This window comes from Stegodyphus dumicola, chromosome X2 (genome assembly GCF_044657685.1).
Source record: "Stegodyphus dumicola isolate Sdum_Otavi_A_Nest chromosome X2, ASM4465768v1".
NCBI lineage: Eukaryota > Metazoa > Arthropoda > Arachnida > Araneae > Eresidae > Stegodyphus > Stegodyphus dumicola.
Window position 1 is genome coordinate 29,144,753 of NC_140781.1, and position 15,892 is coordinate 29,160,644.

Genomic DNA, 15,892 nt, shown 5'->3' on the forward strand with positions numbered 1-15,892 from the left:
TTCATTTTGCCTCTAAACACAAAGGAACACGAGACGGACTTTGAAACTCGTAATCGATAAACCGGCCATTCCCCTATCGTTGACACAAATCTTTCTATCGATGGGAAAAGGAGACTCTAGGCCATCCGAAAAAGCGGCGACCACACTGTTCAACTCAACGTGCGGTCTGCCATTACGCGCCCCGCTGGTGGGCTTTGCCAGTGCGACCACTTTACCTTTTGGTTGCCGGTGGATGAAAGGGGTTGTGAAATTAGTCTAATGAGATGCTATGAATTGAACAATATATGAAAAGTAATAGAAGGTACGATACATTTAAACTCAGAAAATTTGCTGAATTATAGACTTACATGTTTGGCAAATGAGTTAAATTTATCCCTATACCATTGTGAAATATTGTGATTATAACATAACTATATCAGTTAGGAAGAAAATGTAATATAAGCCATTGTGTTATAAATGCATTTTATATTCATTCCAATACTGCTGAAAAGTTTCATATATCGTTTGGCAGTTTTTCTTCTGTAGTCCGGACCGATATTTTTTTGAAATGCAAATGTGAAACATTTTTGCTTTTATAAAATTAGCTGGATGTACTTTTACTCCTTAAAATTTTAGCTACATGCATTATTTTAAAGTAAATTTTTTTAACCAATCGCGGGATGATTTATTGCAAATAATGTTGTTCATAGGGAAACACACACACACTGGACTCACAACGCTGCTTGATAAGCTGCCTGTTTCTTTAAGAAAAGATGGTGACAATATAATTTCCTGCCACGAAAGCGGGAAAGTGGTTAGTGATTCTGACTGCTATACCGAAGGGCCCAGGTTCGAATCCCAGAGAACCATCAAAAAGAGACCTCCGCTTCCGGTTTCAATGGCTAACGCCTATAAACTGAGAGAGCTCAATATATAATTTCCTCCACATTTTTCGGAGGGGTAAAAATTTTATTAATATTTGAATATGTATAAATTTTATATATGTATTCCGTATTCCGAGAATTAATTATTTTTATGATTACAGTTTTTATCTCTTATAACGTAAAATAACAACTGACACATGACGGGAAGAAGTGGTATCTTGCAATGTTGATTGGTGACGTAATGTGTAACCCGTGATTTGGTAAATAGCTGTACAAAAATTCAGTCTGTCGTCCATCGCCATTTTCTTGTAGTGATGAGATGAGATTTAGCTTTTAAACCTGTCAATGTCGTGATATTTTATTGTTTCTAAGAGTGAACTTAATTGTTTAGAAATTGCTTTTCTTTTTTATTCACGTAATAAAACTGTTTTCGTTTGACGTGCTTAACTTCTGTAACCCTGTTATAAATTCAAGTAAGTTAATACAGTATGATTTCATGCTTTTATTAATACATGTTGGTATTCGAGAATTTTAATTCTACATCATTATTTTTGTAATTTTGATCGAATTTTTGTTCTTATTTATATTTTACAGAGTTGTAACTTTGATATGTCATTCTGCTGTAGGCGTTAACGTCTTGCAGTTTTCATGTTTGAAATGTAAGGGTTTTAAGTCTTATAAAATTTTATCTTCTGCAAATATTGAGCACCCTCATTTCTTTATACGTCTGCTACGGCATATAACATTGTATTAGAAATGTTATAAGTGAAGTTATATGTATGGCGAAGGATTATGAAAATAGTGAAGAAAGAAAGCACTTAACGATTTTATGGTGTTCTTTAATCCATGAGTTTGAGTTGCCTTCGTAGATTAGGAAGAATTTTCATTTTGTTCTTCAAGGTATTATAACTTCAGAGCTAACGTTCTCTTATGAAATTTTAAGTATGTAAATGTATTAATAGGTACCCATATGCATAATACTTACCATTTCAGCATTTTTTGTAATAAGCGTATTTTATTTGTAATCTAGGTATCTGGTAACGATGGCTGCTTCTAGGAAAAAAGTTCTTTTAAAAGTTATCATTCTTGGAGATAGTGGGTAAGTACTGTTTAAAGAAGCTCTGTGTCAGTTAATGTTTTTATTACTGCTGTATAAAGTAAATGATGTAATTGTGTAGGGTTGGAAAAACTTCTCTTATGAACCAATATGTAAATAAGAAGTTCAGCAATCAATACAAGGCTACTATTGGAGCTGACTTTTTGACAAAGGAAGTTATGGTGGATGAAAGACTTGTTACTATGCAAGTAAGTAATTTTTGCTTGTGTGATTAGTATTATTTATACACAACTGATGGGAAGACTTTGTGACCATGATGTAGCTGTTGGCATTTTGATATGTTAATTTTTGGTTATGATAATCGGATACATCTTTGTTCATTATGTTAGAAAGCTTGAAAATTTTCCATGTAACATTCCACCCCTTAAATATATTTCATAATATTTAAAATTTGTGTTGAAGTATACAGAATATGCATATATATAAGTTAAGAAAAATTTTCTTAAGTATTTTAGAATGCGGTTGCTTATTGTTATAAATTTATTTTCTGAATATTTATAAAAATGTGTATTAGATAAAGTAATTGATATTTGGAATTTAAAAACAAATGTCGGGTTTATAAGTTGTGTTTTGTAGAAAAGGAAGCCTGTAAGTGAAGCTGTTAGAAAATATAACGAGGAAAACTCCATTACTCTTGAGAATGCTGAGTGACTGGCTGTTAAATTAAAAAAAAAAAAAAAAAAAGTTGGGTGAATTTTCTGCATAGTAAGTCATATTTTTTAATTTGATAAAGAATGATATGCAAACATTTCAGACTTGCATGTATTTTAAGAGCATTTATGAGGTCTTGCCAGCTTGTTTGAAAGTAGCATCCTGGACCTACTGTGTGTTTGTAAAAGCAGGCAGTATAAAATTTGGAAAGCTTTTTTAATAAAATAACTTGGCAAAATAACCCATCTTCAAGTTTTATTAAAGTAGCAAAACATTTGAAAGGCAAAAATTTTAATATCACTTAAGATTGAAATATTTCACTTCTTTGCTGATTAAAATTGATTTAATTGTGCTTAGTAATTCTTGAAATATATTTTAGGGTGAAAATGTGCTTTAGCCCACTGCTTGGCGATTTTCAGTCGCGGCGATTTTTTAAAAATCACCAGTAAACGTTGTATAAACAAAGTTACGAAGGCGGAGCTATGTGACGTCACAATGTATTCTCTACAGTGTAACAGTTATTAAAACTGTAAACAACGTCGCAGTCTCTCATACAGGGTGAATATTTTTAAGCTTTAGTATTTATACAAATAAAAACAGATTTTTAAAAATTTTAATTTCATATTGCGGAACATTTTAACGTCATCATCTTTACAAAATTACCTTGTTGCTATGTAACGACACCATCTCTTGCATACTAGTAAGTAAACAATCTTCATTATTTTCTAAAAATGTTTAAGCTTTATATTAATAAAAAAGGAAAAATATTTATTATTGAATATCAACATCATACACAGCTTTCATTTCCATGTTTCTTAAATTCCTAAACCACGTTCCATACTTCTGTATTAGAATTCTACACATTAATACATTTTAAAAATCTAATTTCTCACAATGAAAGAAAATAAGAAAATATTAAAAATAAGCAATTTTAAAAAGAAAAAAATATTTTCACTTTCCCTTTTCAGGAAAATAAGTCTTTTTGACAATGACGGCACGCTTCCCTTGCATTTCCAATAAAGTAATAAATTTACATGTACATTCACTCCTCTCTCTCAGCATCACAAATAAATCCATAGCGATTGTTTATTTAATGAAATATATGCAGAAAAATGGCAAAAACACACAGATAAAACCACTCGATTGATAACTACCACATAAGAACATTCAAACGGCAAATGAATTAACTGCTCAAATTATGAAGTAAAAATTCCAAATAAAATCGTCTGCTTGGAAATTCTTTTTAACTGCAAGTATAGTTTTGAAAGCATAAATTATCGTCTGCTACTTGACAATTTGTCTTCGGACATTTGTGCTCTCTCCGAAGAAATTTATTCGTATCTAGTTATTAAAAAACGCTGTGAAAGCCATGGCTTTTCGATATCTAAAGCTACGATAGGTAATATTGTCAACGATAGGAAATTAAAAAAAAAAAAGACAACAAATATAATGAAATTAAAAAACAAAATAAAATCTGAAATTTAAGATTTTACATTGCGCCCCAAAGGTGCGTTTTTTTAACACTTTGCGTGTTACCTTTATTAATTAAATATCATGTTCTTCGCACTTAAACCGTAAAATTCAGTTCAACAGCAATATCACAAAATAATTTTAAATAAATATCTTTAGATTTTCCGATACACAGTCTCGCGCGCTGGAGATAAAAATGTTTTTATCTGTAGAGCATTGTCATTGCTTGCTTTGAAATTCCTCAATATGTTAATCAAAAATTCGTTAAAGTTTTACAAAATATGAAAAACGATAATAAAACAAATTCCAAGTTTCAAATTTGGGCTTCCAGATGCCCATATTCGCAGGAGGATGACGTTATTCTAAATTTGATGTTTCTAGGTACCGTTGTTTTATCAAAATGAGGGAAACATACATACATTTATGAAGATTTTTTAATCGTTTAATTCCTTTAAATATAATACAGGGCGATAATATTTGTTGGCCACAATTTGAAACATTGGCTTTTCCCATGTACACATCGATCTATTTTCACTTAAAAAAAAATCACAGAATTGCACAAACTCGGCATCCCGCACAACCTCGGCATTGCCACCACATTGGCTTTGCCCATGTGCACATTGATCTATTTTCACTTAAAAAAACATCCCAGAATTGCACCACATTGGCTTTGCCCATGTGCACATCGATCTATTTTCACTTTAAAAAAAAATCCCAGAATTGCACAAACTCGGCATCACGCACAACGTCAGCACTGCGCACTGCATTGGCTTTGCCCATGTACATATCGATCTATTTTCATTAAAAAGAAATCAGAGAATTGCACAACGTTAGCTTTTCCAATCTTCTAGGATTGAGCCAAAAAGAAATACAAAATATTAAAATAAGCAACTTTAAAACGAACCATACAAGAAAAATTTTTTCACTTACCCTTTTCAAGAAAAATGTAAAGTCTTTTTGAGGGGTTTTATATATGAATTTATTTCAGGGGAAAACCCTTTTGGATCCCCCCCTCATCTTTAAATAAATTTACAAACGTTTATACGCCGTTTCCGTAATATATGCAGAAAAAAGGCTAAAACCCACAGGGGGGGGAAACACTCGATTAAAAAAAGAAACCACATAAGAACATTCAAACCGCCACAGAATTAACAAGTTAAAAATAAATAAATAAATAAATAAATAAAATAAAAATAATTAAAGCTTTTAGATTTTGCATTACGTCCATTTTAGATTTTAGATTTTTCTAACGTTTTGTGTGTTACATTTCTTTATCATATAATGTTCTTTACACTTAAACCATAAAATTCAGTTCAACAGCAATATTGCAAAATAATTCTAAAATGAGCATATCTTTAGAATTTCTGATCCACAGTTTTGCGCTCTGCATGTAAAAATGTTTTTTCTTTCCCGTACTGTGTTGCAGTTGCTCGCTTTGAAATCTTTGAGTTTGCTAATAAAAATTTCATTCAAGTTTTACAAAATACCAATCAGATAATAAAAAAAAAAATCCAAGTTTGGGCTTCCAGATGCCCATATTAGGTTGGAAACTTATGTTATTCAAAAAAAAAAAATGGCCCTAGATACCGTTGTTTTATCACAATGCAAGAAACATTTATGCAGATTTTTCAATATTTAATTTCTTTAAATATAACACACGGCAATAACATTTAGTGGCAACAGAATAACACAGCTTCAAAACATCGGGTTAGCCATGTTGGCGCGTTTATTGCCCATTGAAAAACAATCGCCAAGCCGCATTTTAACTTATTTTAGATATATGTGCCTAGTATTAATAAAGAATATATTTTGAAGATAGATCTGGTTGTTTTATCCATGTTCTATAATTTATATTAATAAGTTTCTCTATTTTTTGCATTTAATTCTTCCAAGAGCTTGTTTACATTTCCAGCGTATTGTAATTTTGAAATAGTGACATAAGTAATTTCTCATAATAGCCTACTATTTTTTATTAAAATTTTTTCTGTGTAGTATGTTAATAAGTGTTGATATATATTATGTCTTTATTGCTACTAAATGCCGGTTTCATAATTGTTTCTCTGTGGAAAAATACATCTTGAATATACCTATAAAATTCAGACCAGTGTATGAATGGTTAGTAAATATGCAAATATAATGCAAAGTTAAAGATCCATAATCGGAGGGATGACAGAAATTTCAGATCATCACTTTAAAGCTAGCGAGGTTGCACAATTAAATTAAGGTTGTAATAGACGCAATTTCTCCTTTAGTTAAAAAATTGATTCTCTTGATATAAAACCATACTATGGGTTTCGTTCCCGCTGAATTGATGATTTGGGCTTTTCTAACGCAGTGAAAACTTCAGATGTATCATTGTGATGTAGCTTCTATAATCTCATAGTTAAATCAAAATGAGATTAAAATTCCCATTAAACTTACATGAGTTAAGAAAAGGAAAAGGGACAAAAAGGTGCATTCAGGAATCGGTATTTTTTTCTTTCGATGAAACATTACCGAGTTGGCTAAGGAAATAAAATCGGGGAAAGTGAAGAATCACCCACTGTCAAAATGCACCAACTTGAAAATAACAAGTTGAAGAATTGCACAAACTCTGTAGCCATGTACACATTGACCTATTTTTACTTAAAAAATTATCAGCGAATTATAGAAACTCAGCATTGTACACTCCCTTGACTTTGTCCCATGTTCACATCAATAATGACAGGAATAAGTGAGCGATTCTGCATTTCACCTATAAAAAATTTTTCTTTTCCACTGGGAATTTAGCTGATACTCTTGCGGAATTAGCCTCTCATCTTGTTACCACAACCAGTAAGTCTCAGGACACTCTTCCTTTTTTAATCCCTTCTTCCTTCCACCTTTGACTAAGTTCTGTCTCCTATGGAAGAACTATTACTCTGGTTTCTCAAAATGGAAGACTTCTTTATATCATGGCCTGAAATTAGTAATAAAAGTAATCTGTCTACTAAAAGTCTTTCTGAAGCTCTGTCGAATCAGCAAGGATACGATAAATAAACCAGGTCTTTCAGAGAGAAGTTTTAACTCCTCCAAAATTACCAAACATTGTTTTCATGCAGAAATTTCAAATGTTTTTCAACAATATTTCAGTCGAGCTCTGACATGTGCAGTAAAATACAATCTGGTTTAAACTTAAGATGAAGCTGAAAATTTCTGTTAATCTTTGAATTATGGTAACTTGGCAATTTTTTGGCGAAAATTTGGCGACCAACCCTGCTACAGCAATCTGCTAGTTTTTGTTTGGATGCCATTTTGTTTTTACGAAGTAAAGACATTTTTTTTTTTTTTTTTACTCAACATTTACAATCACACCAACAATCAACACCAACAATCTGCTAGCCGAATTATGCTTATGCTAGTACTTTTATGGAACAAAAGTGCTTAATCATGACGAAGATTAGGTGCGAAATTGGGACAAAGTGCAGAATCGCCCACTGCTTGCCGCGTTTTTACGAATTGCACATACACGGTATCATCCATGTACACATCGACCTATTTTCACTTAAAAAAACATCCCAGAACTGCACAAAAATGGCATTGCACACACTCTTGACTATATCCATGTACACTGCTAAAGTCCTAGCTAGTAAGTAACCTTTATCGCCTTACCAAAATGTCGCTAAACTACCTGTTACCATATTCCAAAGATTAGCCAAAATTTCTTCGTTTAATTAGAAACATGTGTTCAGCATTGAAAAGGGGTGGCAGTCTGAAGCTGTCTGTTTCAATTGTGGTAACCAATTATAACTGTAATTAACAGTTTTAATTGTAGCTTTGACCTCGCGTTGGATGGTTTCAGTGTGAAAACAGACCAATTAAAGTATCTGCTTGCAGAGGCACTGTACTTTTAAATATTTAAAAAAAAAAATTATTTAAAGTATATTCAGATTTTAAGAAACTTAACTCATTGATAGAGAATTGAGATTAAGTAAAATATTAAATTCATTATGAGTTTATTTACCAAAAAAAAAAAAAAAAAAATGCCATTTCATAAGGCAGACAGTCCCCATGTGTTTTGCAGTTATTCAGCTAAGCAAAATATATATTTGCTGTTATAATTTCTTGCATTAAAAATATTAATGCAAATGTAGTTTGTATGTTTTTAAAAGGACTTTTAAGAATACTTTATTATTACTTAACTCTGGTAGTTCGGTCTGGGGTGTGAATCCTGCCAAATGGGCTAGCTGCATGGGAGGTCCTTTTTTTTTTGTGTTTGTTTTCCTCATGTGTAACGTGTATACGAGGCAGTCTCCCTTTGAAAGTGTTCCGCAAAGGCATCCCCCCTTGGGCAGCTAAGTTCTCGAGTGCTTTGCCATATTCAAATACAACCAACCAGAAGATTCCAGAAAAATGTGACCAAATGAAAGATGTTTTCATGATGTTAACATGCAATGAATGTGTGCTTCAGGAAATTTGTAATGAATTTCTGATTTTTTGGGGACATATTTGAAAGAAAGCAAAACTTATTTGAATTTTCTGGTTTTGATCGTAGAAGTCTTCCTCTAAACGTGTTTATTTTCTATTATCATCTTCTGACTAGATGCAAGCATGGAAAATTGCAAAAATAGTTCTAATCTCATGACTTGGCTAGGTATCTGTAGAAAAGAATTTTTTTATAAATAAATAGAAATTTTAAAAGCTTCATCTTGTATATATTGCTGCACCGTACCATGGCCATTTTGCCACTTCTTGCAATCTCTCTGGGTCCTATATTTTGCTGCCCATTCCAATCTCTATGGGTCTTATATTTTAAAGCCTACCAGCGGCCGAGCGGTAAAGATGCTGAACACTGGTAGTTCGGTCCGAGGTTCGAATCCCGCAAACGGGCTGGCTGCATGGGCATTTTTGTGGTTTTCCCCATGTGTAACATGTATACGAGCCAGCTGATCATGCTGATTTTTTATGATTTTACTTCTCATATACCCCTTGACATAAAATTGCATAAACTTCTGGAATGAGTGAGTACATGGCGAAACAAGGCATAAAAGAAAGAATAAATATAAAACTAATTGTTAGTAAAACTTAAATGTCGCCAATCTTCTTTGAAATATGTGGGACTAAAGTGTAAAATATAAATATTATAAAACTACTGCGGGTAGAGTAGACTTTAAGGTACTCCTTGTATTATGGCGAAGTTGTTCTTTGATTTATCGCCTAGTTGTTGTTTCATTTATGGTAGCCTGAGTAGTTGAGAATGTTATGGAAACCTTTTTGTGACGTAATTGGGTGCATGTTTCTGGGAAATTTTGAATCATGAGATGTTTTGTAAGCGTTTTTGTGGTGTGTGTTGGTTTGATTCTTTAGACTGTAGAATGGCCGAATGTAGTAAGATTAATTTGAATTTTCTGTACCATTTGGAGCGAAAAGGGAAAAGAACTTTGACTGGTATGTAAATGAAAGTTTACTTAGTAGCTGTTATAAGTGTCTTGTATGTGGGAAGGATATGTGTCTAGTCGAGCGTAAAAACCGTTTAGGTGGATTTGAATGGGTTTGTAGGAAGAAAGGTTTAGATGGTTACTATGTGAAGCGTTCGATCAGAAAGAGTGCCTGGTTTGAAAAAAAGTCATTTGACTATGATTGATATTTTGATTTTTACGTGGCTCTGGGTGTACGAAGTGAACTCTAAAATCAAGGTAAGTGAATATTTGCTTTTGGTAGTGCTTATATGTATAACATGTGTTTCCTTTTTTATGTTATTTTGTTTGGTTTTATTTTATTGAGACTATGTATTTTTTGTTTGCCTATATTTTAGAATTTGGTGCTCCTTTGACCTTTTAAGTGAAAATATATCGATGTGTACATGGACAAAGTAAAGGAAGTGCGCAATGCAATTTTGTGCAATTCTGGAATTTTTTTTAAGGGAAAATAGGCCGACATGTACATATGTATAAAGTTAAAAGAGTGCTCAATGCCCTTTTTGTGCAATTCGGGGATTTTTTTTGAAGTGAAAAAAATAGGTCGACGTGTACATGGATAAAGTCAAAGGAGTGTGCAATTCCATTTTTGTGCAATTCGTGGATTTTTTTAAGTGAAAATAAGTCTATGTGTACATGGATACCGAGTTTGTGCAATTGTTTGTCTTGTTATTTTGCCTTTGTGTAGCGGCAATGTTTGACGCAAAATTCGCTGCTACACATAGTCAAAGAATTGCACAAAATCGGTATCCACGTACCGCCAAAAATTGCCAAGTTTCGCCAAGGGGTACCCTAAACTATACTTTTACCAACTACTGCTAATTACCTGATAAATTTTATAAAGTTGATTTTATTCTGGAATTTTTGTTAAGTATTAGATGATGTTTAATAATAATGTAGCCTACTTGCAGGTTTATTTTATGTTTAGAATGGTATTACAGAAGTGAAGTTCAGATATAGATAATTGCTTTAATTTATTCAGTTCTTTTTGCTGATTTGTCCCTATTTTTTTCATTAATCGTCCTTAAAAGGACTTGATTTCATTGTGCAGAGAAGTGTGCAAATTCTGTTTGAGGGTCTCCTACCCCTTTCACTAACCTTTCAAGAGGATTTCAGCAAGCCTTGCATTTTGAGTGTCCCATTCCCATCCAAATACTATCTTATAAACATAATCTTTGGGATTCAAAGTGGCCCTTGCTACATCAGTCAGCAATACTAACCACTGTCCTGTCTGGGTGGCTCACTCTTAGTGCAAGTTATATGAGGGATATATTTTTCCTCATTTGTTTATTATTAATCAAATTTTTTAGATTTCTCTTGGACCTTATTTAAGGGCTTCTGCATTATTTTGGTACTCTTTTGTTATCGAGACTGGATTCAGAAATGTGTATGTATGCATGTGTTTATGTATGTATGTGCATACGTACACACTGATAACAAAAGAGTACCTTATTTTCATATGTTATGTGAGCTCTGATAAACAAGGAAAGTGCAATTTATCTTGTTTGCAGTATATTTCTACTTTGTATCATTAAGTGATGACTGACTACCGGAACAGGAGTAGCTAGCTTAGTTGCTCTTTGCAAATGCCAAAGAACTGGCATCCACGTGGTGTTCCAGGTTTTGAGTTCAAATCCAGCTAAAAAATTTGGTAAATTTGAGGTTTTTTTCCTCAGAACAAGTTGTATTGCTTATAAAGGCACCAGTTTTTTCCGTCAGTGTATTAAGAATTTATGAAATATGATAAATCTGATTATTGAAAATGTAAATTGTATTTTGCTGTTGATCAAAATGATAAATTTTCTTCTTTTATGTAAACTGCTTTGCGTAATGTTTATAAAGCAGGAATGTAAATTATATTTTGTTACTTATGATAAATTTCTTTCCTTTTCAAATGAATGTTCTAATGGGAATCTAATACCAACTGTAATTTACATAGTTTATGAAGTGTATTTTAACATGAAAATATGCATTATAACTAAGTTCTAAAGGATGCACACTTTGTAATGAAATTATTTTTAACAAAATAAACAATTATTTCGTGAATATACTCAATGCTTCCTAACTATATAAGTGTAAAAAGCTCTCTCTTCTCAGTTTTACTATAAAATTGATGTGTAATTTAATTATTTAATGCAGCATAAATTTACTGCTGTGTAAAAATATTCCAAAAAATTTTGTAATGTAATGAAAAATTATCTTAGAATTATAATAGAAGAGAAAGTATGAGGTTTCGTACTGTGCATATTCTAGTTATAATAAATAATGTGAGGTTTCACGACTTGAATATTTCTTCTAAATTCACTATAAAGTTTCATTATTACTATTCCTTATTTCATTCATTTTTAATTTTTAAAACGTTTTAGTTCATGTTCTGCGTATTTTGCATGTTTATCAGCATTTTTAATCTATTCCTATCAGTCTCCTGGTATTATTACTGTGTATTAGTTCAAACGGGCAATTTGCAAAGAAAGGTTATTAATTTCATTTTGGCATTTTGCTTTGATACTGTAAACGACGAATCACTTTTTAAATTGTTGCCACCAAATATTAGAGCCCTGTATTATATTTAAAGTAATTAAATAATGAAGAATCTGCGTAAATGTATGTTCCTTGCATTGCAATAACAATCAACCATCAAATTTTCATTAAATTTATCAATCAAGCCATTCAATTTTGAAAAACCTATGTCTCCACCCGAATATGGGCATCTGAAAGCCCAAACTTGGAATTTGTTTTATTATCTATTTCATATTTTGTAAAGCATTTATAACTCAATGATTTAAAAGCGAGCAATGGCCAACACTGTACGGGACAAAAAAAAAAAAAAAAAATTTTTTTTATGTCCAGTGCGTGAGACTGTGTATCGGTAATTCTAAAGATATGCTCTTTTAAATATTTTGTGATGTTGCAGTTGAATTGAATTTTGAATGCTGTTGAATTATTATATTGAGTAAATAAAAACACACAAAACGTTAAAAACAGTCCTTGGGGCATAACATAAAATCTGGAAGCTTTCAGATTTTTTTTAAATAAGCCATTATGATTGAAAGCTTTGTAAATCATTGCTGCTTGTGAGAGTGATTTTCGTTAGATATAAGCATCATAATACAGTCATTTGGTGTAATATACAGTACCAAGGAAGTCCATTATCTGGAATGATCTAAAATCCGGACCTCAAAACCACCAACAACGTTTTTCTCCTAGGTTTTACGCATGCACATTTGATCCCCCCATCCGTGCATAATAAAACATCTGGAGAGTGTCAATTCTTAATTTCACTTTGACACTAAATGAAATTACTTGTTATTGAAGAAACAAACCTTTTAGCATAAATATGTATGATCAGTAATTTTGCTCCGTTGTTTTGTTATCTGCTTTTTCGCACACATCTCAAACCAAAACATTCCACATAGATACATCGTTGATCTGATGACAACTTGGGAATCATTATTTATTATACTTTGCTTTCATCACCACATGTTTATCAAAACATGACAACTTGAGTAATGACTCGTGTAGCGATGCCTAAATATATATATATATATATATTTTATGTTAGTAATTGGATAATAAAGGAGTATGGTAACCTTAAATGTTGACATTGTGCTTGGCGATGATTACAGATTTAATTTCTAGCACTGGCCCTCAATAAAGCTGAAGTATATGTGGGAATTCATGTATTCAGAACTCTAATAAGCCTTAAACATGTGCAAGAAATAGACGTAAGTATAATAAATAACTAAACTAATACAATTGAGGCTTAATTGTCTCAGTGCTCGATAGATGCAAGATAAAAATTTAACAGAACAACTCATTACTCACCAAGCTCATGATGCATAGCCAAATATGTGTAATGAAGGATAGCTAAATTTAATGATAGCCGCTAATTTCGAAGGTTTCCAGATATCGCAAAACAAAGGGGAAATTTTCCAATTAATGGATTTTGTAAAGAAATGTGTAGAAGCGCTAATAAATGCGGATGATATAAAAGAAGTTTTTCATTGTGATGACAATGCTTCTCAATCATCAATCAATTAATGAATGGCGAAATCTGTAGTATGGTGCTAGATCCAGAAAATACCATTACCGATAGTGAAGAAAGTGACAGAGAAGTTACTGAAAACAAGAAAATTTCAATTTACAAGTTAGAATTCTCGAAACAGCAGTTACAGGACTTCAACTATGTAACTAAACAAGAGATTGTCTGTCTACGGAATTAAAGAGAAAGTCTAAAGAGTTCTAGTCTAAAGTCTATTCTAGTCTAAAGAGAAAGTGTTAGCATAAAAAAACTGAGCAACTTAAACAACTTGCATTGAAAGAGATGTTAAAAAAGGTAAAACAAATCTCTCTAAACTAAGCTCTTTTTTTTTTTGTAAATTTTGATACCCTTTAGGTTATAAATACTTCATTATTTCATAAATCACGATTTCATATTATTAATTTTATAATTTCTACATGCCATCTGACTAGATTTAAACTGATGATTTAATATCCGGAAAATTCCCAAAACCGGAATCGGCGAAGTCTCAATGAGTCCGGATTTCGAACTTTGTACTGTAAGTGACTTTAGAGCTGTATTGCCATATGTAGATGTACTGATTCTGGGCAACAAGTCTGTAAGGGAAACATTAACAAGCAGCTTTGTTACCTTATGTATATAAAACTTTAGACCTATACTTTTGTATATATGTCAGTTCTTAGCACTGTTGTGTACTGTTAAGGAATCTTAGCTCCTTGATTTTGTTCTATACATGTCAGTTTGTAGCATCTTTTAGTGTACCTTTAAGAAATCTTAGCATACTGCTTTCGTATAAAAACACGAAGTCCAGTTAAAAACATATGAACAAGTGACGATGGAAGCTCTCTTAAGCATTGTTTGGTGTTCCCTACGTATGCATGTTGAATGAGCCCTGCAATATCGATATTCAGATTTTTTTTTTTAATGACGTTTTTCATCTTCAGTACCAAAACTGTAGCTTAGTTTTTACACATTTTTTTTTTTTTTGTGGCAGATGAGTGTTATAATGCCAGACTGAAAATTTGGTTTACTGGATGTAGAAACTTAAGCAAATTCCACAGCTCAAAAACATGTATATATAAAACTGGTTCATGCCTTAAAAAAATGTAGCATATACTATACTACTATTTTTTAAAGTACGTATATTTTAAGAGTACAAATAAGTATTGTGTAGTATATTCATTGTCTACAATCAGAAAGCTTATGCGGAAGGCCAGTTTATTCAGACTTGTGCACCAGATATATTAAGCAGGATGAAATATGAATATGTAATTATTTAAAAAAATGTAGGAGGTAGCAAAAAATATTAAAAATTGATCTTTCTTATAGATTTAATATGTAATAGGAAACTTTGGAAATTGTGAAGCATAGTATTGGAAATTTTATGTGAGATATTGTTTAAAAGCATATTTGATTGTCCGGTTTCAAGTTGGCAAGGCAGATAGATTCTGTATAAATGTTGAGTTTTGGGAACTGATTTTTAAACAACCTTAAAATTCTTATTTTAAATGTAATGCAAAAGCATTTTTAAAGAATAGTATTGTTTTTCAAATAATTACTGATTTAGATTAGTGTTTTTCAAAGTAAACAAATATTGTCTCATAATAGGATGTTATCTTGGAAGGTAGGAGGTTTCAAATCGTCAGCAGTACTGCCAACAGTATGTACTGAATAGTGTAATTTCTTTCAAGTATTTATCTGCATCATATTGGAACATTTTAGCTTTAGTAGGATATGGCAGCATTTGACAGTAATATGAAATTCACAAAAATTGTTAAATATAATTATAACTTAACAGATCTTGATTCTAATAGTAGTGAGTTATTAGTTTTTAACTAACCCTTGTTGGAGTTAGTTAAAAACTTCTTAAGGTTTAAAGTTAAAAAGTTCTTCCATTCCTTTTTAACTAGTCTTGTTGATTAATCTCTTCTCGTGAGCACAAGCTAGTTCTCTTAGAACGTCTCTCACAATGGCATCTGTTCCCTTAGGCATGTAGCCCATGTGTGCTTTATCATACTCAAATAATCTAACTTTTATAAATCTTGCTCACTGTTAAAATTTAGTATCTCTTAATTTTACCATTTTTGTAGTATTTGTGGTGTAGGATACCTGGATAGCCACGACCATGAACACAAACATGCATGTGCCATTTGGACTGCAATTTTTTTCATAAAATTGGGTAGATTGCCATGAATCATGTTAAAGGTTTTTTCCCATTCCTATTTTTCTCCATGTATTTTCACTGCGTTAAGAAAGCACAGACCTCAGGAGGCAGAAATTTTTGTAAAAGTAATCTTAAGATAATATGCTTATTACCATCTGTACCATTACTGAT

At 31.9% G+C, this 15,892-nt stretch overlaps 1 protein-coding gene across 1 annotated transcript in view; it reads left to right on the plus strand.

Annotated features, from left to right (window-relative positions):
- Positions 1–1,122: 1,122 nt before the first annotated feature.
- Positions 1,123–15,892, plus strand: part of Rab7 (RAS oncogene family member Rab7) — a 28,954-nt gene continuing 14,184 nt past the window's right edge. Inside the window, exons 1-3 of the mRNA XM_085810091.1 lie at positions 1,123–1,336; positions 1,894–1,962; positions 2,042–2,168. Coding sequence (XP_085666217.1) covers positions 1,907–1,962; positions 2,042–2,168 — 183 coding nt within the window. The 5' untranslated portion in view covers positions 1,123–1,336; positions 1,894–1,906. The remainder of the gene's footprint in view (positions 1,337–1,893; positions 1,963–2,041; positions 2,169–15,892) is intronic.